Consider the following 24,932-nt stretch of genomic DNA (forward strand, 5'->3'; position numbering starts at 1 on the left):
GCATGTGAAAAGGTGTTCAACACATCAGCCATCAGGGATGTGCAAATGGAAAACTAGAGCGGGCTATACCTGCACACCTGTCAGAATGGCTGCATCAGAAACGGTGACACCATTGGTGCTGGGGAGGGCTCGGGGCTGCGGGATCAATCGTCGATCACTGGAGAGTGTGCAAATGGCATCATCACAGTGGACACAGATTGGCAGGTTCCCCAGTGGCAGCCTTCAAGTGACCAAGAAATTGCACTCCTGGACGTTTCTCTCAAAGAAACAAAACAAAACCTAGGCATGACTCTTTAAAGGGGTTTGATCTGTCACTGCCAAAATTCGGAAGGCACGCCGATGACCTTCTGTGGGTAAATGATTAAACGTGCCATGACATCTATGCCTTGGCATACTGCTCGGCGACAAAATGGCACGAGCTCTTGATCCATGCGACAGTCTGGACGAATTTTAGAGAACTGTGTTGAAAGATGCCAATCCCCAAAGACTACATAGCCCGTGATCCCATTCGTATAACGTTATTGAAATGACAAACTAAGGAATGGAGAACAGGTTAGTGGTTGCCAAGGATTAGGGAGTGGGTGTGGCTGTAAATGGCACCATGAGGCCTCCTCATCATGATGGAGATGGTCTGTATTTTGACTATTTCATCGTTGATATCTAGTTATGACAGAGTTGCAAGAACTTACCATTGGGGAAAACAGAATAAAGGGCGCAGGAGATAAATTTAAGTTACTTCTTACAAGTACTTAAGCATCTACAGTTATCTCAAAACGAAAATTCAGTTAAAAAATTCTAATCCTCCCTCAATATGTATGATAAGTTTCTTTGCACATACTCCTCTGAACATATGTATCCCTCATTTTATTTCTGTTTCTGGGATCCGAGAGACCAGGGTTCAAGTTTTCATTCTGGCGCTGCCTCACTCTCTGACCGCTTAGCGATTTCACAGGTTTTCTGATTGATCTGTAAAATGATGTCTAAGTAACAGCTAATTGAAATGATGGATTCACTTGTATATCTAAAGTACAGTTGCATACAGGTTTTCAGTTGTAAGGCACTGCCTAACCGATGTGCATGCTACTGGGGGGAGTTAACCAAATTGGAAATTTTAGATGAAGAGACACCCGAAATTTTACTGACATAGTTAAATAGTATCATCTTTGATGAGAAGGGTGTTATATATCAAAAATAGAGTGTCATCATAATTTCATTTTCTGAAATTGCCACAATAAGTGTTGATCTGAAATGATTTAAATTTCTCGTATTTCTTATTGAGTTTACATGTTCCAGCAAAAAGAGTTAGATTACCGAGAATACTATGAATGTGTCAGAAAGGTTATATAATTTTGAAACAGGATATTGATGGTTGTGAGCAGATTAATTTAGAAGTATGTTAGCGATATGGATTTAAGCATTCTGGCACAGTCTGAGTTTATGTTGACAAAACGCAGGAAACAGAATCTATAAAAACATATTTGATATGAGTAAACCATTAGAGAAAAAGAATATTCTAGGAAAAGTGAAAATCAAACTGTCACACATGGATATGTGTTCTAGTCATTTAGACAAATATAAATCTAAATAGTCCAATTATCCAAGACTAAAACTGTCGCTTGTCCTGCATGTACAGAAAACTGATAAGTATAAAATTGAATAATAGGTAGAAGCCTATGATCCTTTATCCAGAAAGTATTAAGTGACTTGAGTAACAGATTTTTGTTTTTCAAAAAAGGGTTTTGAATTACGTAGGGTAGAATAAGGTAGAAACTCCTTAGCTGGGACATATAGATGGCCAACAGATATATGAAAAGAAGCTCAATGTCACTGATCATCAGGGAAATGCAAATAAAAACCACAATAAGATATCACCTCACACCTGTCAGAATGGCTATCATCAATAAATCAACAAAGTACGAGTGTTGGCAAGGACGTGAGGAACAGGGAGCCCTCATACACTGCTGGTGGGACTGCGAATTGGTACAGCCACCAGGGAAAACAGTTTGGAGGTTCATCAAAAAATTAAACAGAACTACCTTATGACTCAGCAATTCTACTTCTGGGTATTTATCCGAAGAAATGCAAAACACTATTTGGAAAAGATATATGCACCACTATGTTCACTGCAGTATCTATTTACAATGGCCAAGATATGCAAGTGACTTAAGTGCCCAACAATGGGCGATTGGATAAAGATGTGGTACATATACACAATAAAAAAGAGTGACATCTTACCATTTGTGACAACACGGGTGGAATTAGAGGGTATTATGCTAAATAAAATAAGTCAGATAAAATAAATACCATATAGTTTCACTTATGGGTGGAATCTAAAGAAACTAAATGAATAAACAAAACAAAAACAAACTCATAGAACATTTTGATGGTTGCGGAATGGGGAGGCAGGGAATTAGGGTCACTGAGTGAAAAAGGTGAAGGGATTGAGAAGTACAAATTAGTAGTTACAAAATAGTCCTGGCGAGGTAAAGTACAGCACAGGGAATATAGTCAAAAGTATTGTAATAACTACACATGGTGTCAGATGGGAACTAGACTAATTTATATAAATGTCTAACCACTATGCCGTACACCTGAAACTAATATAAAATAACATTGACTGTCAACTGTAATTGAAAAGAAAGACCTCTTTAGCTGGGATATCCCATTAGTGGCAGCTTTTCCTGGTGGCCCAGGCTTTCTGGCTAAGCTAGATCGATAATGTAATTACAGTCTGAGATTTGTTTTTCTTCAGCCGTAACTTCTTCCTGTCTCCTCCCGGACAGGGAACACAGTCTACTGAAGACTGTTCCGAACGGGCATAGAAGGCACCGTGTTAGGAAACACTGTTATGTCTTTGTCTTAGGATTGGGCTGACTCTCTTCTTCAGAAATCCCAGGACATTTAAGTGTCGTCCCCAAGTCACCTAGCGTTTCCTTGATGTCTTCGGGCCAGCTAGACTGTCCACTGCGATGCCCTCCAGGCCTTGTCCTCTTCAGGACAAATACGTTTGGGACTTTTCCTTGTCCTTCGGCCCGTTGCGTTCTGTCCAGTTCTCTGAAGGTCCCGCATACTGCTTTCCATGGGGGGCAACAAGTCAACTTAGCAAATATAAATGCGCATTTACATTTTCGAAGCACCATTGCAATTACTCTCTTCAAATTTAAAACTGTTACAGTTGCATTTAACACGTATTAAAATTTGCGATGAAGAGAAATATTTTGTTTTACGTTAGAGGCATTTTGTTTAGAACTTTCCTATTATCATTTCCAAAATGTTTGGCTTAGAAAACGTGTCTGCATGTGAACGGAGACCACTGGAGACGTGCGCTGCACGCTAAACGAGCAATCGCCCTTCGCTCCTTCTGCCCACACTGCAGGCGAGCATGCGTGTGACGCACAGAGCAGACGCCCGTCAACTGAGATGGCACTTCTTAGCCTCGGTCTGCAGCATAGTGGGTGCCCAGCACATGGCTGTTGATTGAACGGATAAGAGGAAAGGGAAAACATCAACAAAGAAGAGAGCCTGCTGTTTCAACCTTCCGTGAAGTCGAAAGAAAAAAATCAGATCAAATCGAAAGGCAGGGAGGGCATAACCGTCTGTATTCTTTTGGAATATGATTTCATGTGTTCTGTATTTGACTATTTTTGATATGTTTCGAATATATTGGTTTCATATGTACCCACTAATTCAGATTGGTGAGTGTAATGTTTTAAGAGTCAAGAATATCAAGAAAGTAGTCACTGGTCGCCTAAGTTATAAAATAAGCCTAATTTTCACATAATAACTCTTTTAGAAATTAATTGAAAAAATGTAGTGTCCTCTGAACTCACTGAATTTAGGAATTTCTTTAATGGCGTAATATGTTTCTCTTGAATAGTTTTAGAAATTTTTCATATTTTAAATAAGCAGTAGAATAATTAGATAACTTCTGTAAATTTATGAATTAGTAAAACTGCTTATATATAATTGTGTTTAACCCTGGTAATCATCGGTGGCTATAGGAACAATATTTTTTTAACAGTGATGGATTCTCTCTCTATATATATGTATATTTAGTATTGATCTGTTCAAGTTCAAAACAGTTGTCTGGAATTATATGAGTCTTATGGCCTGAGGGTTTTTTTCCCTATGTGTTTGGCAAGGATTCAAGTATCCTAGAATAGAGAAAAATTCTCTTTATTTCATATTTGAATCTCCGACTTCATGCTTTCTTGTAATCACCACAACAGTAACCACTTTACTAAAGAAATAAATCAGAGAGGTGATAAATCAAGACAATTCTCTCAAATTATTTCCTCAGCCAATGAGAGTGTGGCTTAGAAAAAGTGGAGGATGTCATTTGGAGGTGAGCAAGGACAGAAGGGAAAAATAGGCCAAAAGAGAAAGGAAAAAGAAAAGTCGTTTACTGTATACATCCTTGCCTTAAATATCAATGAGGAATGGAAGGTGTACCCGGAACTATTAAAATGTCTCTGTTTTCTTGCGCACTGAGTGTCACTAGATATTTACCGCTAATGTTTATGGACGCTTCTGGAAACGTTGTAGGTTCCATGTGCCTTATAAGGCCCTAACATATGTGATTCATTTAATCAGCACGTGAACCCTATTTCAGAGAAACGTTAATACATTTTTATCTTGCAGATGAGAAAGCGGGCTCAGAAAGTTACATAAATGCTCCCAAGGCATCACAGCTAGTGAATGGCAGCGTTAGAATTAAACCTCACACCCTGCCCACTGCGTGAGGCTGCCTTACGCCCTCAAAAATCTACTAAGTATTTTACAAACTCCTTCATTTATTGCTTGAACTTAATTTTTTGCATATTTTTGGGAACATAACTATATGCTAGAATACTAAGCAGAATATACAAATCAAGCAAAAATAGTTGCGTAATATGACTAAATAATGATACAATGCATGATTATAGGAACGCTTCCTTTTTTAAAATGTTAAAAGATATTTTAACCACAAATATCATTCCAACAATTGAAAAAAAAAATCAAACATCCTTAAAAAGGCAATGATTATTTGCATTACAGGAGCAGATTTTACATTGCTGCATTTTAGAAAATTTGAAACTGAGCCCCTTGGGTAAGAATAATAATAATCAAAAAGACAGCTATTGTCACGCAAACACTGTACATCCATGCCTCGTAGACAGGAATAAAGTGTGAAGTGACAGGGGTCAGTGCGACCGGTGTCCTTCCTTGCCGTGACATAGTGACGTGCTTCTAAGCAAGTCTCTGAACTGGTTCCACTGTCCTTTCAAAATCTCTTCACGGAAGTGTCATTTTCCTGACATTTAGATGTCAAACCTTTATTATTATTATTATTATTTCTTTTTGGTACCAGTGACTTTTGTAAGGTTATCCCACAATCCTGAACACAGTTTTGTTTTTTTTTTTTTTTAGCCTCTGAATCTTTAAATATTTTTATACTATTTCTCCTTTTCCTCTTCTGAGTGAAATTCTATTCTCCACCAGGGTTTATCCTCATGCAAGTCTTAAACATTAGTGCAGGGTTAGTGGAAACCATTGTCGTTCGAAACGTGTCCTTAATTCGACACTCTGACCACCCCTGATGAGAAAGAGAAGGGGACCCTTCCTCCTCCCATCTGATTTATTTTGTGGAGGTGGGGAGGTGTGAAATGAGAGTTAGAGAGCTGAGGTAAATACAAATACATTAAAAAACTCAAGGAAATTTGCCTGGTTCTAGATGAGAGCCACTTAAAATTTTCCTTATAAATGATTTTGAATTCTGGTCATAAGTAATTATTGGAAACTAAATTTCAAATCATATTCAAGTCTGTACTTTGACCTTTATCAAATCTTTTGGGAAGTTCTTTCCTCTACCATAAATGTCTAAGAATTTTTTCGTGAAAAGGTCAGGTGAATTGAAGATTCTCATGTAATCGATCCATAGGCATTGACATTTGTTTTTGAACTTGGACAAATGTTCGTGTTGGACTCTGGCTCACTGAGATATTTGAGTAATTGATCTTTTTAACTGCCTCATGCTGGAGAAATATTCTTTTAGAAGAGAAAACAAACCGTAGAGAGAAAACTGCACTTACGTGCGCTTCTAATGTTGCTATACAACCTCTAAACAATATTCTTGTCAAGTACCCTAAACTTTAAGCCTTACCAAGTGACGAAAAAGGTTCAAACATCTCAAATTCATAATATATTTATAGTGCACAGTGGAAAAGCATGTTTTTCCTAGACGTTCAATTTCTCTCTGCTGGAGATATTAATGAACTTCTGCAAGCATTGAGAATAATGGTGAGACAACCCAATTCTGTTTTTGTCCAGTGGTTCCTGGACATATATATTCAATGACCTGTGACATGACCTTCGGTCTAACGTGTATGCCGCAGATTGGGGACAACGCTCCACCCCTGTAGAGTGTCTCCCTTGAGTCGTAAAACAGACGCCATTTAAAAAGCATTCTCACTTTACCGGGTTAGCCACTCATTGACCTGTGGCTGGTGTTGAAGGACGCACATCCCTCGGTGATGCACCTGTTGTTTATCTGCTTCACGGTTACAGGTGCCTGAGCGTTTAGGTGGTGTTTTGCAGGAATCGATGTTGGCAGACCACTTTCTCTGTAATCCTTCAGAGCGCGCTGCTGGCAGAGACGAGAAAAGAGAAGACAAACTTAGAGCACTTTTCAATTCTAGTGAAAACCACGCACCGCCCCCTACAGAAGGGGTCCGGTGTCTTGTCACCGGCGACTGTTCCGAGGCTCACAGATCAGGCATTCATGCCTTCAGCACCCTAACTGCTAGATCAGCTCTGCTGAGAAGAGGCCATTACCGTTGGGTCCACACATAAGCTCCAACTCGATACCGTGACAACTCCCTCTATCACCCGTTCTTTAAGCATCGGGCTGGCGGAGGACTGAGGATAGCGGACGTCGACTGGAGGCATCATTCTTGCCACTAAATGGCTCTTCTGTGGTGGGAATGGGCAGATATGACGTGGGAGTTGAAAACACACATGTTCTCCACACGTCCACGTGCCCTTCTCTGCCTCCCCCACTGGCCGCTTTGTCTCTAGTCTTCGGTCCCGCTCTGCCAGGGATCCTGGCCAGGAGGCCGAGCGAGTCACCGCTTCCCAGTGATGTGTGTATAGCTTTACGTTAGGCCCTTTGTCAGGTCACTGCTGATGACCAGCGTGTTTTCTCCAAGCACGGGGAGGATTTTTCTCTCACCGCCCCACTTTGGGGCCACCACTGAGTAGATTTGTAGTAAGGTAGGTCCCGTTTCTATCTCATGCTAACATATCAAGATGACCTACTGAGGTCGTGCCTGAGTTCCTGTCCTCTACATTAGCTCATTGAAAGATACTGCCCGTGAAGCCATAGGTGTGACCTACGAGAGGCATCCATGTAATATGGAGAGGTAACTCAAAGGTTTGGTCTGTCTGCCTGTGTAATTTACTATTGTCCTCTGTACCCGTCGGGCCTGATCTTGAGTATATCATTTCCATTGTATGAAGAATTGCTCTTGTGTGCCTGATTCTATAGACCATGATGGGTCTCCAGATACAATGTCATTTAATGCCCATGGTTAGGGCTCATTCTTTACTGGGAACCGGCTTTAACATATGAGGAACCGGTTTTCAAGTGAAAAGTAGTTCACTTCTGCAGATGGCATGGCCTGTGCGAGGACCGTAGGGGTCTGTTCTGTGACTCCCTGGGGCTTTGCCAGAGTCTGCACAGTGCGTATTGTCTTTGACTTGTTCCAGTTCTGTTGGGTTTTCTGGGTCAAGTGGGTCGAGAGGCAGGGGAGCCCGCCCCAGAGCTGGGAGTGGCTGCTCCCTCTCTCGCGCTAGGCTCACTCAAAAACGACACGCTTTCAAGTCACTTCACAAACGGGTCAGAACTTCATTTCCAAGGGCAGTATTTCCAATCTCCGAAAATGAGGCTGGCCAGGCAGGCTGCCTCGTCCTTAGTGCTCTAACTTGTCTCTTATGTTAGAAATAATGGTTCCGTGTCCTCTAGAAAACTGGTCCCTAAGCATCTTATTGGCGTGGCAGGACCCTTAAGCTGTGTGCGGTGGGCTTTCTACTCTCTGCCACGCCTATGACTTGCTCAAGCATTCAGAGTACTTCCCACTTCAGGTCCGATAAGCATGATGTCTTCAATATCGTGAACCAGTGAGATGTTCTAAGGAAGCTCAAGGTTATTCCACTAAAGGTATTACCTCTGGAAAAAGAAGGCGAGATTGGGTTACCACTCGGTCGTATTTACAATTCTCCATCATTGCCTACCATCCCCGGCGTCTCTAAGGGCCGTGCAGATCAGTTGTATGCGCACGGTCTTGGAAGCGCACATTTCAGCAGCAGCCCTGGGGTGGGATGTTGTTTCTAGGTGGTCAAGTCAACCCCCTCAAATAAGCTCTTCCCAGTCTCCAGGGTCCCACTCCTTCCCGGCCAGGGCCCTGACTGCCGAGACTGAGTGCCCTGTCTCCTTTGCAGCTCTTCCACGTAGGTCAGTTCCTGGGCCTGGGCACGCTCACTCTGCCCTCTGGGTTCGAGAGGTGAGAACTCCTTTGAACACTGTCAGGAGTGACTTCCAGCCTTAATAACAGTCCCTGGTTTGAAAGCGGGCTGACCTGAGCCTGTCAGTCATTCCTCTTGTGGCTTCCAAGTCATTTAATAACATCTAGCCAAGTTCAAAATCCATGCAATTATCATCGCCTCTATATTATTTAAGTGCTAAGCTACTGCATAAAACGTTTTCTCTTTAACTCTGTGCTTTCCCTCAACTTTATCCCACCTACCGCAGTGAGAGTCATAGTTCCTACCTCGCTACTGCTAGCGTCGGGGTCCTCGCTGCCATCCTCCCAGCAATCCTTCCGGTACCAGAGTCACGTCCAGAAGGTCTGGTTTTTAGGGCCATGACTCTCTTAATTTGCATCAAGAAAATAAATTTCATCCTCTCTCCCTTTTAATTTCTTTGCCAGCATCAACCATATTTATCAGTTTCTTTTTTTAAATACAGTTATCTCTTTAAATTATGTCTTGGCATCCATGCATATGCTGATATTTATATTTTGATTTATGGATCTATTTGCTTATTTTCGTACTCAGATGCAGATAATTTTATTATGCAGAACGCCTTAGTTCATGGCACATTGTCACCATAGGCCTCTGCGAAGCTTCTCTCCTTCGTACGTGATCATTCATCCTCTTCTATCTGCAAAACCCTCCCATACCTTTTTCTTCTATAGGCAACTATTGCATTATATAGCTTTTCTTTATATATGTTCTTGAAAAATGTACATTTTAAAGTTTTGCAGATGATATTATCATATATCTTATTCTTTTTGTTAATTTTCATATTCAACGCTATATTTTTACTTTTACGATTAATTTCTGTCATTCATGTACTATTTGAATACAAGTTGAATTAATTCATCATGACACTCCTTCTTAAATGCTTTAGTGTGCATTTAGAATAAGAGTGTTTTCCTATACAACCGCAATTATCAAACCTAAGTAATAAATTATAAATTTCATTAATATCTGGTTCATATTCGAATTCCCTCAGTTCTTCCAAGGATACCTTTTATATCTATTCGTTTTAATCCAGTTCAGTTTTATTAATGTATAGGTGCGATATTTTTACAATTATTCCTTCAGTCTAAAACAGATTCTCCGATTACTTTCTCATAAATTGATATTTTAAAAAATCAAATAAGTTCTGTGGTAGAGTATACCACGTTCTGGATTCTTCTAATTGATTGCCACTTGTACCCTTTATTTTTCCATGTCCCGAATTTCCTGTCAGCAAGAAGGTAGGTCTAGAGCAGGTTTTCTCAACTTCGGAGCTATCTCATGTTGCTATGGGATATTGTCCTGTGACTCGTAGGATGGATATCAGTATCCTTGGCCTCTACCCACCAGGTGCCATCAGCACCTCCTCAGATGTGACTAGATTTCTTATGCTTCACACCAAGATTAACACAATGCGATATTGGTCTGCTATCCGTGACGCTGAATGCGATCGCTTGGTGAAGCTCTGGACTGCCACTTGGTTCCAATGCTCATACTCATGTTGAAATTAGCAAATGACCTTTGGGATAATTCTCTGACATTCCAAAAATGTCCTGTTCTTCAGTACCTTTTATCTAATGATTTTGGCACCCACTGATGATATTTATCTGAACAGATTTTAATTATTATAATCGATAGTTGCAAAAGTTCTAATTCTACTATTCCTTTACATTTATCAGCAAGCTGTCATTCTTCTGCACAAAAAATAACAGTTAAATTTTTTTTCTCTTTGTCTTTTTTCCTCTCTTTGGGTTATTTCTACACTCTTGAATTTATTTTTATACATTGCATCATAAATTGATATTGTTTTCATTTTTGATGTCCAAATTTAGCCACTTGGAACCCTTTTAAGCCGGAACTAGTGTCCTTGTGACATTTCTCCATTAGTCACTGAGTACTTAATTGCTCTCAGACATGATCATAGTCTGGGTTTATCTTGTACTTGCCTAGCGTCAGGGCTGGAATTAAGCCTTCCCCAAAGACCCTGGTTTGTCTTATTGGAAAGATTTGAGTGCTGGGTGTGTTCACTTCCCTTGCAGGATAATTTCTCCCATGTTCTTTCAGTGGACAGAGAGACAAAGCTGCATTCATAGTCACATTTCAAATTTCTCATTTAAATGTAGCATTAAGTATTTATGCCGACCTTTTCTACTGAGGTATATAATTTATACGCAAAATAATGCACAGATATTGAGCGATGCCGGTCAATGCATCGTGGAATATGCCAGCATCTGGATAATGCACATTCTTACCAAGATGAATATTTCCTTCACCTCGAAATGTTCTCAAATTTGCTAATGCCCCTTCCCAGTCAATCTCCTGCATCAGAGGTGCCAGAGAGAATAAGAATGTTAACATATATAATTATTTGCCTTATCTTAAAATATACGTAAAATTGCTAAGATTTAGAACATCACCGTTGCTACCCATAATAACCCTGTAGAGTGAAGCATAAGATTTCTGTGCAGTTCTTCTTGTTCTGAGAATATATCCCACTGGATAGTAAATGAGAGTTCCATGTTAAAAAAATCACTTTAAAAACTGTATTTTGGGTTATTTAATCAATTCGATATACAGTGTATTCGTCCAGGTGCATCCAACAGAAGGGTTTACTTCTTTCCTCTTTGGTACTTAATGTAACTCATGTTGGAGTGTGGTATTACAGTTTTCCTTTGTCACATTGGTGGTCTTATGAGAAGTATTTTCAGCAGCCGACAAGTTTCTATTCTCATTTCCTACTTTTAGTAGTTTTATATGGATGTTGCGTTTCTTTTTGTATTTGTGACAAAGTGTGTAGGATTTTGCTAGACAAGCAAGAATAAGTAATGACAGGTTGTTCCGTGGGGGAAGGTGAGATAATCAAGAGTCTGGGTCATACACTTAACTTCTTAGTTCTAGAATGTTCCTTTCTGTTGTTTTAGTGGAGGGGCTCCTTGCTCACAAGAACCCCTGAAAGCGTAAAATAACACCTGACTTTTCTTTCATCATTTTCACTTGCATTAAATGGCTTTTAAAGGTGGTGTATTTTCATATGATTTTAGAAAAAAATCTGATAAGAATTTTATAAAATGAAAACAAAAATAAAATGGCTTATTAGATTTGTGATGTTCCAATTTTTACAGAACCTTTACTTTTTTGATATTCTATATACATACATGTATCAAAGAACTAGTAAGTCAATAAAAACTGCAAATAGTGAATAATCAGACATTATTTAAGCTTTATTGTTACTACTGTTAAAAATTATTCCTTTAATTTATTAAGATTAATTTGAGTGGTGAACACACAAAGAAATATGCATAAAATATATTACAGAATTATATGCTTGAAACCTACGTAATATTATTACCTAATGCCACCCCAATAAATTTAATTTAAAAAAGAAAGATGTGGTTACTAGCCTCACAGAGTTTACAGTCTGATGGTAGAACCAGATAATAAACAAATAAAGAAATAAATTTTAAAACCTATATGCAGGATTTACATATGCAATGGAATATTACTCAGCCATTAGACAAAATGAAATCCTACCATTTGCAACGACATGGATGGAGCTAGAGGTTATTATGCTGAGTGAAATAAGTTAGAGAAAAATAAATACCATCTGATTTCACTTGTATGCGGAATCTAAGGAACAAAAGGAACAAACTAATTAAAAACAGACTCACAAATATGGAGGACAATCTGGGGGGCGGGGTTGGGGAGTGAGGAGAATGAGGTGAAGGGTTAAAGAAGTACAAAGTAGTATTTGATAGGCAGTCTTGGGGATGGGCAGCGCGGCATAGGGAATGCAGTCAGCCATGAGGAAATGGCTAGGTGGAGGGCCAGAGGAGAGAAAGAGCAATTGGGGGATTGTTTTATAAACTATATAAATGTCTAACCAATGTCCTGTATACGTGAAACTAATATAATAATTTTAAAAAAATCATATTCAGGATTAAGAAAACAAGTAAGGTACAGTGATGAAAAACAATAAGAATGTTATTTTGATAGGTAGTTAAGGAAGATATATCAATCAGATTCAGTCCAAGAAACACACTATTGTAGGTATTTAAGAAAAAAATTCAGCGAAGGCAAGAGGACACATAAAATTGTTGAAAGGCCTCACATAGGGTGTGAGGTAACATGACCTGGTGATTGACATGACCAATGCCATCTTAAGAAGCAAGTTGCACTCAGTGACAGCTTAGCTGCCTTGGGCAGGTCGGGCCCGTGTCACCTGAAAGGAACGTTTGACACGGATAGGTAGGCCCGTGCAGTTGTTCACTGCTTCGGAACAGAACGCTCTTCTCAAGCCTGCGCTGCCTGGTTATAAGCCACTCGCGTCCCTGGAGGCTGTAATGTCGGCCGCCCACCCTCTTTTGGGTGCTGAGAATCTGCCATCTTGTGGCTGCTCATAATTTCCCTTAAACTCATTACTTCTGGGGCGGGGGGAGATTTATTCATTCAAACACTTTATTATTATTTAAAACATTACTTCTGCCTGTTGTCTGTTTTAGGTATAAAATTGACTTCAACAATTTGTAAAGTTCTTTTAAAGGCCTACAGTTTTACAAAGACTTGATATAACGTCGTATTTGTCCTTGGCCCAAAATACAGTTCTTCTCCTAAAATTAACTTTTCATCACTAAGTTGATTATTTTTTTTGTTATAGCTTTATTATTTTCATTGTGAAATACTATTTTCACCTCATATTCTCAAACAGGCACCCCAAATGTCAAACCACATCATCTAAAATCGATTTCTTAGTTTATTATATTAAATTGATAAACAGCATCTAGTGCCAAGAGTATAATTTTGGTTTCCTGTTTTTCAGAAGCCAGAGCCTCTCTTAGATTTGGGAACAGAACGTTTTCTACAAAAATGGTACAATTGTATATGTAGGAAAAAGGACTTTTTAGACTTTTTAAATCAAAATTCATTTCCAAAGATATTATTGAAATCTAACATTTTTTAATGTTGACTAAGTTGATTTTTCTTTTAGAATTTAAAATGTCATGAAAAATACTTCATCATAGTATAATATTATTTAATACTTTGCAATCAAGCCACTTAAAACTAACAATGTAAAAATAAGTAATTTCCAATTTTTATCCTTAGCAAAATGCTTCATGTTTTCATCATGTTATATAGTTCATAGAACATTTTGAATAATTGATTTTATTCAGTCCTTACCTTACCACAGATTTGGTGGGTCTGGCGTTCTCATCCAAGTTTTGTTAAGAAAACTGAGAAACTGAGGTACAGAAAGGGTATCTTGTCCAGAACGAACCATGAATAAGTGACGGAAACCAGGGCTGGGTTCTGCTGCTCTTTCTGCCGAGTGCGCCTTCACGGTTAAGGTGAAGACCGCAGATTGCTTTGACATTTGGATGTACATAAGCCCAAATATATGGGATAAAGATATAATTCTTTTTCTGAAATAATATCACCGCAGTGTTCCTAATCTAAGCAGTACATCGGTATAAAAAGTGCTTTCCCATCAATTAATTTTACTTCTCGCACACTCTTTTAGATTAGGGAATATATTGTCCACATTGGGGAGATGAAGTTAACATGCCTGAGCTTAATCAAGAATAAATACCGATGTCAGAATTAAAATTCAGGGCTCAGGATTAGCTAAAAGGCAGAGGTGAGCAAATTTCTCCTGTAGAGGGCCGGGCAGTAAACATGTTAGGTCAATTCTCCATTGAAATCAGCAATAAGGAACATGTAAACAAGGGACTATGTTCCAGTGCTACTTTATCTGTGGCACTGAAATTTGACTTTCACATAATGTTAATGTGTCAGAAATAGTATTCTCCTTTTGATTTTTTTTTCAACTATTAAAAAAAAAGGACACCATTACTATGGAATGTTCTACAATAGATTTGGCTCTCTGGCCAAGGTTTGCCAGCCTCTCTTCCCCGAAAATCAAATTGGCCATTCACTCATGTGAGTTTAACTATATTTTATAGTGCTCATATCACAGAATTTACAACATTTTGTTACATTCACTGTTTTTAATCACAGTTACTAGCATAGTGCCTGGAAATCGAAAGGTATAGTAAATGAATGAATGAGTGAATGAATACATGAACTACATCCATCCAATCAAAATCACCCAAGATATGATTTTGTGCCTTCTCAACTGATAAATATTCAACAATTGAGTGGAGATTGTTGGCAAAATGTTATCAGTTTTTCACTTAACATATTTATCTGACAAATATGGTTCTTATGGGTATAGAGATATTTAAATGAACCAAGAGGAAAGGTATTTTTATATAGGTCATGGCCTGGTCTTGAGACATTTCTGTTGTTCTCGACTTTTCAGACAAATAGAGTTTTCTTTTTAAAAAGTGTCTAAATGGACATATCCGTGAACCTTTCTTAGCGGAGGACTGTTTGCTGTGCGCCTGGCCTTTCAGCAATTACAAACAGTACATGCTGTTTCTTTGTATTTTCTGTGTTTAGCTAGAGAAACTGCAGGCTGAAAATACGTCGGAATGGCACAAGAGGGAAATACTTGAAACAGAAAAGCAAGGATTGGAGAGAGAAAATAGAAGGCTAAAGGTCCAGGTGAAAGAAATGGAAGAACTCCTCAAGAGGAAAGACGGCTTCCGTGCAAACTCGCACGGTCCTGATTTCCAGACATCACAAACCGAGCTGCAGGAAAAGAACAAGGTATGGGGGCTCCTTGGAGGCGGATGCTCTCGCTGTGTATCCCCGTCCTGAGGTCTAGGTGGGTGCTGCCTTAATTTTCACACACCTCCAAATCTCTCCTTTCACACTATCTGATAGCTCGCTCTTTCTTATTGTAATATAAAATAACGTTCATGCATGTGAAATGGCGTATGACGAATTTCATATAATGTTAGAATATGACAGTTCTTGCAGTTTCAAGCCTCTCCATAAGAAACAACAACAACAACAAAAATGAAATTAGGAATGGACCTGTTCGGTTTTGGTTTTCTGTTAGAGCTTCATCTCTTGTTTTCTAAGCGATCGATCTCATTTTCAATAAGCATATTTCTCCATTAGTTTGAGTAACTATACAATCACATTTTTTGGTAGCTATGGTAAGTACTGAATCTGCAAAAACGTTCGAATTTAGCGGAAGTTCACTCTTTTCTGGTTCTGTTTTAGCTAGCTTCTGAAAATTATTTTTAAGTCATATAAATGCATCATAGGTTTTAATAGGCTATGACATAAATGTTAAAACTAGAATTCAAGTCAGAATCTGACTCTAGGAAATTTTGGTTGTTTTGGATTTTTTTTTTTAATCCTAAAGCCAGTATACATAGTCACTGCTATAGATGGGCTTTTTCTGATACGTAGTTTTTATGTATTTTTGATATGCTCTTAGTGACAGTTGTGATTTATGTGTTTTAGTGTCAGTATTCTGCAAAACACATACATCTTGTTTCTGTTTCTTTGAAGTATCTATGGTATCTTAATGTACAATTTTATTTTTTTACTCTATGCCTTTAGCAGTGAGTAAAAGATGAGTCTGGTAAGTTCATATTTTTGAATTATACAAGTAGTTCATTCTCATATGAACTCTAAAAGCTAAATGGCCAGAAAAATTGAATTCTATATCATCTTCCTTATTTTTTTGGTGTGATTCTAGGGATTTATTGCAAATACGAGATTAAAATGCGTTAGTGTTTCATGACTTGGCAATGTAAATATGTAAAGCTAAATGTTCTAGTCAGCGATCATAATTTCCTTTGTACGGATTCATAAACCATGGTGGTGTATTTGGTTCTGACACATACACAACTGATAAATACATAGGTAATTTTTTTTTTTTTTTTGCAGATTTTCACTTGTGAAGGTCCAGAATTATTTCAATCATGGAACAAGTTTTGATCATCAAAATATCTGTTTCCTTTGACTCACTTGAACAGAAGGAGGACTTATCCACAATCTGCTCTCTGTCAGTCATTGCCCAGGTGAAGCAATGTGAAGGTTGGGGAGTCGTTACCCCACCCAGCACACGCTGAGAGTTGATGTAGGAAGATACACATGCAAATTGTTATTGGTAATTCATGGTGATGCTTGGGAAGAATAAAGTGGAGTGGGAACACAGATTACGAGTCATTTATTCTATTTCTAGTTATTCCGTAATGTTATAGTCATGAAGCATGTCGGTGAGGAAGGCGGAGGGCGGCTGTCACGAACTGCCTGTCACGAGGTGCCCGTTGGCCTGACCTGTCAACAGGGTGCTGAGGTCAGGCCTGGGCTGTTTGGGACCAGTGTAGTTCTTCAGCCTGTAACCAGACAGAACTGGGAAACCGGGAAGATTCTGGAAGGTCTGACTGTATCCGTGGGTATGCTCATCAGTCAGAAGATTATTCCATAAGCATTTATCTTTTTTTACGGCGGAGAGAAGGTGTTAGTGGGTTTTCCCCCCTCTTCATTAAGAATTCGGACTCATTACTCGAACCAAACTAATTACTTATGGAGTAGCTGCAGGCCAGAATCCCATGCCGCAGAGATCCCCGCAAAAGAGCAAAGCATCACGATTCAGACACCCCGTTGCCAAGTGAACCGCCGCGCGTGCGGACGTGCCGAAGTCCAGGACACAGCGGAGCTGCGGTGACACGAAGCCGAGTCGTAGCGTTAACGCTGGGCGGAAACTGACCTGCGCGTGCACAAATTATGGGCGTAGGTATGGTAGGAATGACCTGTGTACGCATGCACAGCAGTGCGGCAGAGCCACGCGACGCGGGCGCTGGGGCCCGGTGCCGGCTCGCGAGAAGCGCGGTGGGAGCGGCCCCCGCCGCCAGCCTCTGCAGTGATGGAGATGCTCCTGGCTTCGTACTTACAGCTCATCACATTGGACAAGTGTTTGGGGCAGATACAAACCTACCTGCTGCGCGCGGAAATGTCCATAGCAATGCCGTTTGTTAATTTCTTGAATCTTAAGAATCTCATTGTTCAATGCAATTTTTGTAAATCCTTATAGAGGAGGAGAGAACTTTCACATAACAGTCCATTTTCTTGGCTTTAGTCCTACGGGGAATACCGTTTTAAACACGAACGCCTTTCAGTTCTAAATCGCACTAGGAATTGAAGACAAAGAGTCACTTTTTAAAGTGAAAAGTTATTGGAAAAAGTGCTCAGTATTCTGTTGGGTAAAAGCCCCATGAACTAGACAACATGGCTCTCACGAAATGCTTCGGAAGCTTTTTCTCTTAAATCATTCTGGCAACTGAAGCCCTTTCTTCAGGTAACACAATGGGTCAGTTTTAGGAAGTTATTGTGGCAGAGTAGTAATTGATGTGTCTCAAGAGAATGATGAATTGATGCAAAAGTGGAATGGCCTTCAAACCCAACTGCAAATGAATTTGCTTTACTGTCAGTAAATGACATTATATTTAATTTGTTTAGAACTTTGTATTCAAACATAATTTATTTCCATTCACTTGTTGAGGAGGCAAACCTCTGGTTTTCTTAAGTTTTCCGCACTCATCAGTTTTCTTCCAAATCCTATTTTACTATAAAATTATTAAACAATATAAGAATAAACAATAATTATGTCTATTCTTTTACTGTTATAAAATAGCAATGATTTAAATATAACATAATATAATTTGATGTAATTAGGGTAATTTCATGTTTTTCTTTGACTGTTCTTACATGCCTTTGCTATGAGGTATACTAGAAATTTTAATTTTCAATATAGTTATTAGTCAAAAATTTTATTAGTATAGAGACCTTCAGACATATGGAAAATTAAACCCTTTTGTACGCAAAATATGTTATATTTAGTTAATGAAAATGAAAATTATTTTTAAGAATTTCTTGTTTGTAGCAAAACACTAGATGTTTGTTGGAATTGATAATTTAGTTACTTAATGAAACTTAGAAACACATCCATGATTTTGTATACGTTTTATCAGAAGTGAATGGGATTGCCTGGGTTGAGAGAAGGATGGTCTTTTGCCTCCAAATTTCTAAAGTTAGCAGAGATACTTCTCTTAAATATCATTTATTAAAGTTGTAAGGAAAATGTCTGCTTAAAGTTATCCACTGATAGAAATAAATCAAAGGCTGCAAAATAGGGAGGTTATTTAATACACGATTGCTCTCACCCACCCTCACACACACAAGCATTGCTGTGTGTGCGTACACACACACTTACAGTGAATTAACTTTTATTAATTTAATTCTAAACTAAGAGTTTTATTTTTCTTCCTGTTTTCTTATTCTCCACTAAAGCAAAGGTACACAAATAAGATCTTGTATATATAAAGAATTATTTCCAAGACTAAATTATTGCTGGGTGGGATTTCACTTTCTCTTACTAAAATATCAAATACTGTCATGTCTTGTTAAATTAAAATTATGAATATTAATTGTCAGTCCCTCCTACAGTGTTTGGCACACCTTCATAAATGTGTCAGATGAATAAATTCATGTACTTATCTTCCGTTTTCATTACTTAAATTTCATTGTATGTTTTAATTTATCTTGAATTTTGGTACTCTTCATTTTATTATATTACGAGGCAATTGATAGAGGGTAACAACATCTATAAGGTTATTGATGGCTTATATTATCCTTCAAAATCTCCTTCCTAGGTATCAGATAAATGATACTTTATCCCATAGCCAATTAAAATAAAGATACAAATTTTGACACTTTATTTCACTTCTATTTTACAGAATTTGAACTTTTTGAAATTATAATATAAATCGTCATTCAGCTCTGAAATTATATTATTTTGTATTTGATATGACTAACGTGCTGCTTATAATTCTCTATATTATTATAAAATGATTGGCAGTTCACATAGTGTTATCAGTTGATTTATATTAGCTTGATTTAAAGCAATGATAAAAAATAATCTTTAGCTTCTTATTGAAAATGAAAAAAGTTATGGTTATAATATTCCTTTAAAATTAAATTCAAATTAAAAATACATCTATAAGATTAGTGAAAAACTCAGCTAACTTTAATGGGTCTGAGACAGTCATTATCTTTTCCTTCTTTCTTTTTCTTTTTCTTAAAGTGAAATCACGTTACATAAAATTAACCATTTTAGAGTGAATAACTTAGCGGCATTCAGTATACTCACGATGTTGTAAAACCGCTACCTCAGCTGATTCCAAAACATTGTCACCTTCCCTGGAGGAAACCCAGTGAGCACGACACGGTAACTCGTCATTCCCTAAGGAACCCCCGAAGTCCCAGTGCCCTCAAATCTGCTTTCTGTCGCTGTCAATTTACCTACCGTGGATATTTCATGTGGATGGAACCATAAAAAATGTAACCTTTCATGCTCGGCTTCTTTAATTTACCAGCTTTTCCAAGGTTCATGGACGTCGTAGTGTGCATCAGTACTTCACTCCTTTTTGGGGCTGTATAGTATTTGATTGTACGGAAATACCACAATTTGGTCACTATTCAGGTACTGATGGGCACTGGTTGTTTCTATATGTTGGCTCTTTTGAACATTGCTATTATGAACATGCATGTATATGTATTTATCTGAGTACCTGTTTTCAATTAGGTAGGTAGGTAGATGATAGATAGATAGATAGATAGATAGATAGATAGATAGATAGATAGATAAAATTTCTGTGTCATATGGTAGTTCTCTATTTGACTTTTGGAGGGACCAACAAATTCTATTTCACAGTGGCTAAACCATTACATCCCTAACACGGTGTATGAGAGTTCCTATTTCTCCACGTCCTCCGAAACACTTGTTCTTTTTTTTGGTTGTGTGTCTTTATTAAAATTATATCTATTCTAGTAGTCATGAATCGATGTCTTATGATTTTGATTTGCATACCCTTCATGACTAATGATATTGAAACTCTTTCCTTGTGCTGTTGGGCACTTCGTATATCTTCTTTGGAGAAATATCTATTTGAGCCCTTGGCTTATTTTTAATAGGGTTGTTTGCATTTGTTGTTGAGTTGTAAGAGTTCTTTACATATTCTGGATACTAAACCCTCATAAGATATATGATTTGCAGACATTTTCTGCCATTCTTTAGGTTGTCTTTTCACTTTCTTAATAACGTCTTCTGATGCACCCAGTGTTGTATCCATTTGTCTATTCTTTCTTTTATGGTTCGTGATTTTAAGGTTTCATTTCTAAGAGTTTATTGCTAAATCTAAGGTTATGAAGATTTCTCCCTACATTTTTTTTCTAAGACTTTTTAAATTTTACCTGTTATATTTAGATCATTGATCCATTCTGAGCTAAGTTTTTTATATGGCGTAAAGGTCCAACTTCATTATTTTACATCTGGATATCCAGTTGCCCAGTACCATTTATTGAAGAGACTGTTTCCCCCCTTTTGAATGGTCTTGGCACCTTTATAGAAAATCAGTTGTTCATAGCTGTATGGGTTTATTTCTAGACTATGAATTCTATTCCATTTGTCTACATGTTTACCATTAGGCCAATACCACATTGTTTTGATTAGTTCCTTTGTAGTAAGTTTTGAAATCAGGAGACAAGAGTCTTCCAACTTTGTTCTTTTTCAATATAATTTTGGATATTCAGGGCTAATTGAAATTCCACATGAATTTGAGGTTTAAATAAAGACACTAAATTGTGTTCGTGGGAACAATAATATTTCTCTGGAATTTATTTATTTTCACTAAAATAGCTATTGGCTCCTACGATAGCTTAGTGTACTTTTTGCACTTGCTGGATTCATTTCTTTTTAATTCACACAGTTAAATTTAAAATGGTTGTTGACATAATTGAGAGAGTTTTCATTTCCCATTTTTCTGCTACTGGCCATCACTTTCTGTTTCCCTATCATTTTATTATGTTTAAAATAATGGAGCTTAAATCCCTGCAGCATTTGGCAGCCTTTCTAATTCTCTGTAAATTCTAGCGAATGGGAGAGGAAGAGCCAATGCATCAGCAACTAACAAGAATCATCTCTTTGCTTTTAACCAACTTTGATTTAATTTTCTATTACGTAGTTTCATTTTTTTTTTCTTTTGTGAGGGTGGTTCTATTTTAGTACAAATGAATAGGAAATCTATCAAGAAAGAATAATTACAAATCACATTCATATTTCACATTTAGCTTCTTTTCTATTATTCTGAAATCTATTTAACTCCATGCATCTTCTGTGAAATTTACATGGTGGTGAAGAGAAGAAATTTAAAAATAGATGTGCTTATCTCCTAGAGCAGTGTGTCTTAAAGTTAGATCATGGTTCTCTCTGTACCCGAAAATAAAAATTCTGAATTAGCAGGCATGTACCTTAGGAACTAGGAACATACAAATGTTTTTAGAAACAAGTAGCCAGGTGATATTTGGGTGCACTTAAAATTTGGAAAACCACAAGTCAACACCGCACTGTAAATACACTATAACACCCTTCATGACAACCGTAAATGACATTAGGTTGTTTCTGACGTGGCGTTATTGAAGCGTGCGTGTGTAACTTTTGGGAGGGCATTGATTAGGGTGAATATCTCCCATTAATTGTAATTGGATACTAACTATTTTCAAAGAGGTTTTATATGCTTCGCAGTTAACTTAAGTCAATATCACGAATGAAGTTTATTTCCCAGCTGCGGCACTCATGCTTGAGAACCTGGTGCCCCCTGTGCTGGTGGCAGATGGGTGGCATGTTCGTGGCCTGGCCGTGACGTCGTGGGGAGAGGCCGTGGCACGTGAGGGGTCTGCCAGGCCCCGGCGAGGCGGGAGTGGGGCAGCGGTAGCAGACGGAGAAGCAATCAGCCAGCCGGGTCTGTATGACAAGAATAATTTTACCTTAATCCGGTTAAAACTAATTATGCTACCTTAAGCCAGATAGAATTAATTCAATTTCTCTCAAAGAAACTGTTAATTCAGGACAGTTTGGGCCGATGTAGCTGGAGTGTTCTTTACCCATATAAATATTTCATAATTAGTATTATGTCCTTTGGCTTGATGTACTAGTTAGGAAAAGAGAAAGAAAATTCGGATTTACTAATTTTTAAAAATCAAATGTGTCCTTCTCTCCAGGTAATGATCTGATCTTTAGTGTTCTCTGATTTTTGTATTTGAATGAGTCACTGCTTATTAGCCTAACTCATCCTGTTCAAAGAATGCTTCTCTCATTCTTCTTATTAGATTTGTCTCATTTGCTTTTTGTTTATTAGCATGTAGTACATTTATAGGAAAAATCAATTTCAGTCAGTTTTTAGTTTTAATAGTTGGAAAGGAAGTATAAATGAAGAATTGTTTTTAAAACAATGTGAAAGGATTTCCACTTTTTTTCTGTGACGTAGGCAGTATGAATTTGCAAACGCCGCAATCCATCTCATTATTTATTTCACATGTTCTGTAACATACCACGCACAGAGAACAAAAGAAGAATATTAACACATAATTTTATGAAAGGCGCAAGTTATCTCATCTATTAAAGGTATAAGGAAATTCATTTACAGTCAGATAACATTTACTCTTTCATTGGTCTATTGACTTATGCCACAAACAGTAAATACTGAGTTTGGTTGTAGATATCAGGAAATAGATAAGTAGCAGAAAGGTGTATAGCACAAGAAACAGATTATTTGGAAGGATTGGCGGAGCAGACTACACCGGCTGTGTAGGAACGACTCCTGGTAGATTACCATGGGATGAGCCTAACTAAAGACTGGGTTCCCTCTGAGAAGGTGTCAGGAAGACGTGGGGTTGCTGGACGCCCCTGCTCCATCCGCTGCCTTCATGACCACCCCACCTTAGCTCCCAGCTGGTGACAAGGAAGTCCCCCACAGGACTGGGCCCGCTGACACTATAACTCCTTATTTTCTCTCTTCCCACTGAAGTCAGCTCCAAACCCAGCTCCAAACCCAGGCCTCGCCTGAGCGCATCTTTTTTCCAGGGTCTAAATCTTATCTGGAGCTCTAGATGTTTAGGAAAATTATGTGTTTGGGGTTCCAAGAGGGAGGACTAGCGGGAATCTGGAGTAAATTCTGAGACAGCCCGTCCACTGCATGTGTCAGAAGCACGCAGTGTGGATGGGGGTATGAGGCCGGCAAGACGCACGATGCAAGAAGCCTGGAGAACAGTCGTGTCATTGACAAAGAGTCTACAGCGCCTCTGTTAAATGCTGCAGATTAGTCGATTTATGTCATTGCCTCCTCCTGGGAAATGAAGGCTCACATGAGATCAGAACGATGAAAGGAAATCATTACCCGGAAAAGCGTGATCTAAGAGAATTCCATACCAAGTAAGAGCAAGTAAAGTTCGTACCTCTTTTCGGTAAGCCAGTTCCTTGAGAGCCACACATTTCCTTTTCTTTGAGATAGTCTGCAGCGTCTCAGGCGTGGGGGCAGAGCAGTGGCTTTGGGGCAGAGGCACTTGGAAGAGAGCGGAGGTTTGAGACTCCACGATCTGTCTGCTGCCTCACAAGCCCCTGGGCTGGTGGCAGAATTTCAAAGGAGGATTCGATAGCTGCTGGTGAGACTAAGGAGGAGACGTGCACGGCGAAAGTTCACGTGCTACGGAAATGGTAGGGAAAGCACACAAAAAAGGAGTCACGAGATCTCCTAAATGAACCTGCTAACTATTCCCCTTGAAGGGTCCGGCAGTGATACTTAGTTGATGTAGCTAAAGGAATGATCACATCGTGACCCTCTCCGATTGCTTTATCCTTAAATCCTGTTGATCCTCTATGTCCAAATGCATTTGCACTGAAATCATAGTGCCTTTCTATGTTTTTTTAGGGACTTTATCCCTCAATTCAGATTATTCTCAGTGTATGCTAATGACATAGCTCAGTCTTTTAATTTTTAAGCCTGTGTCAAAATATTGCTTTGGAAGTTTTCTGTTAGGATCTTCTGCAAAATACTTGTCGATTACTTATTTACCTAAGAATGCCTATGTTTTGCTCTGTATCTTTACCTCTTTTTATTCCAAACATTCTACACTATAATCAGTGTTTGCCTCACCATAGAAGCACAGAGTTATTATTTTGGGGTAAAACCTGAAAGTAAATCTCACCTTCAAGGTGAAAATGGTCAGAGTGACTCTATTTATGTAAGAATATCCCCAGTCTTTTTATTTGCCATATGAACACTATAGGAATACACATTTATTCACACACACACACACACACACACACACACACACACACACACCTTTTCCTCTTTTTAGACACACAGACTTGTAGAGTTATGTATATACAAGATACGTATGACAATGAGGTAGGCCAAATCTTGATAAATCCAAGATGACACAGGAATTTTCTTCATTTCACGAAATGTGGATAGAGTTTCTGATGAATCCCAGTGAATCGAAATTTATTTTTTAATAAATCAAAAGAGTTACAATGTTAATAGCAATATATACAGTATGAAAAGCAGTTTTTAAAGGAAAATATCATTTAAGTACATGAAAAAAAAATAAACTCCTTT

General features: G+C 38.3%; 1 protein-coding gene across 2 annotated transcripts in view; it reads left to right on the plus strand.

The window, feature by feature from the left end:
• CCDC102B (coiled-coil domain containing 102B) overlaps positions 1-18,087 on the plus strand; it is an 82,445-nt gene extending 64,358 nt beyond the window's left edge. For both annotated transcript variants that reach the window (XM_016121002.2, XM_036230123.1), the window contains exons 5-6: positions 15,016-15,225; positions 16,363-18,087. In XM_016121002.2, coding sequence (XP_015976488.2) covers positions 15,016-15,225; positions 16,363-16,413 — 261 coding nt within the window. In that variant the 3' untranslated portion in view covers positions 16,414-18,087. The remainder of the gene's footprint in view (positions 1-15,015; positions 15,226-16,362) is intronic.
• The last annotated feature ends 6,845 nt before the right edge of the window (positions 18,088-24,932 follow it).

The sequence above is a fragment of the Rousettus aegyptiacus genome, unplaced genomic scaffold (genome assembly GCF_014176215.1).
Source record: "Rousettus aegyptiacus isolate mRouAeg1 unplaced genomic scaffold, mRouAeg1.p scaffold_m13_p_12, whole genome shotgun sequence".
Lineage (NCBI taxonomy): Eukaryota > Metazoa > Chordata > Mammalia > Chiroptera > Pteropodidae > Rousettus > Rousettus aegyptiacus.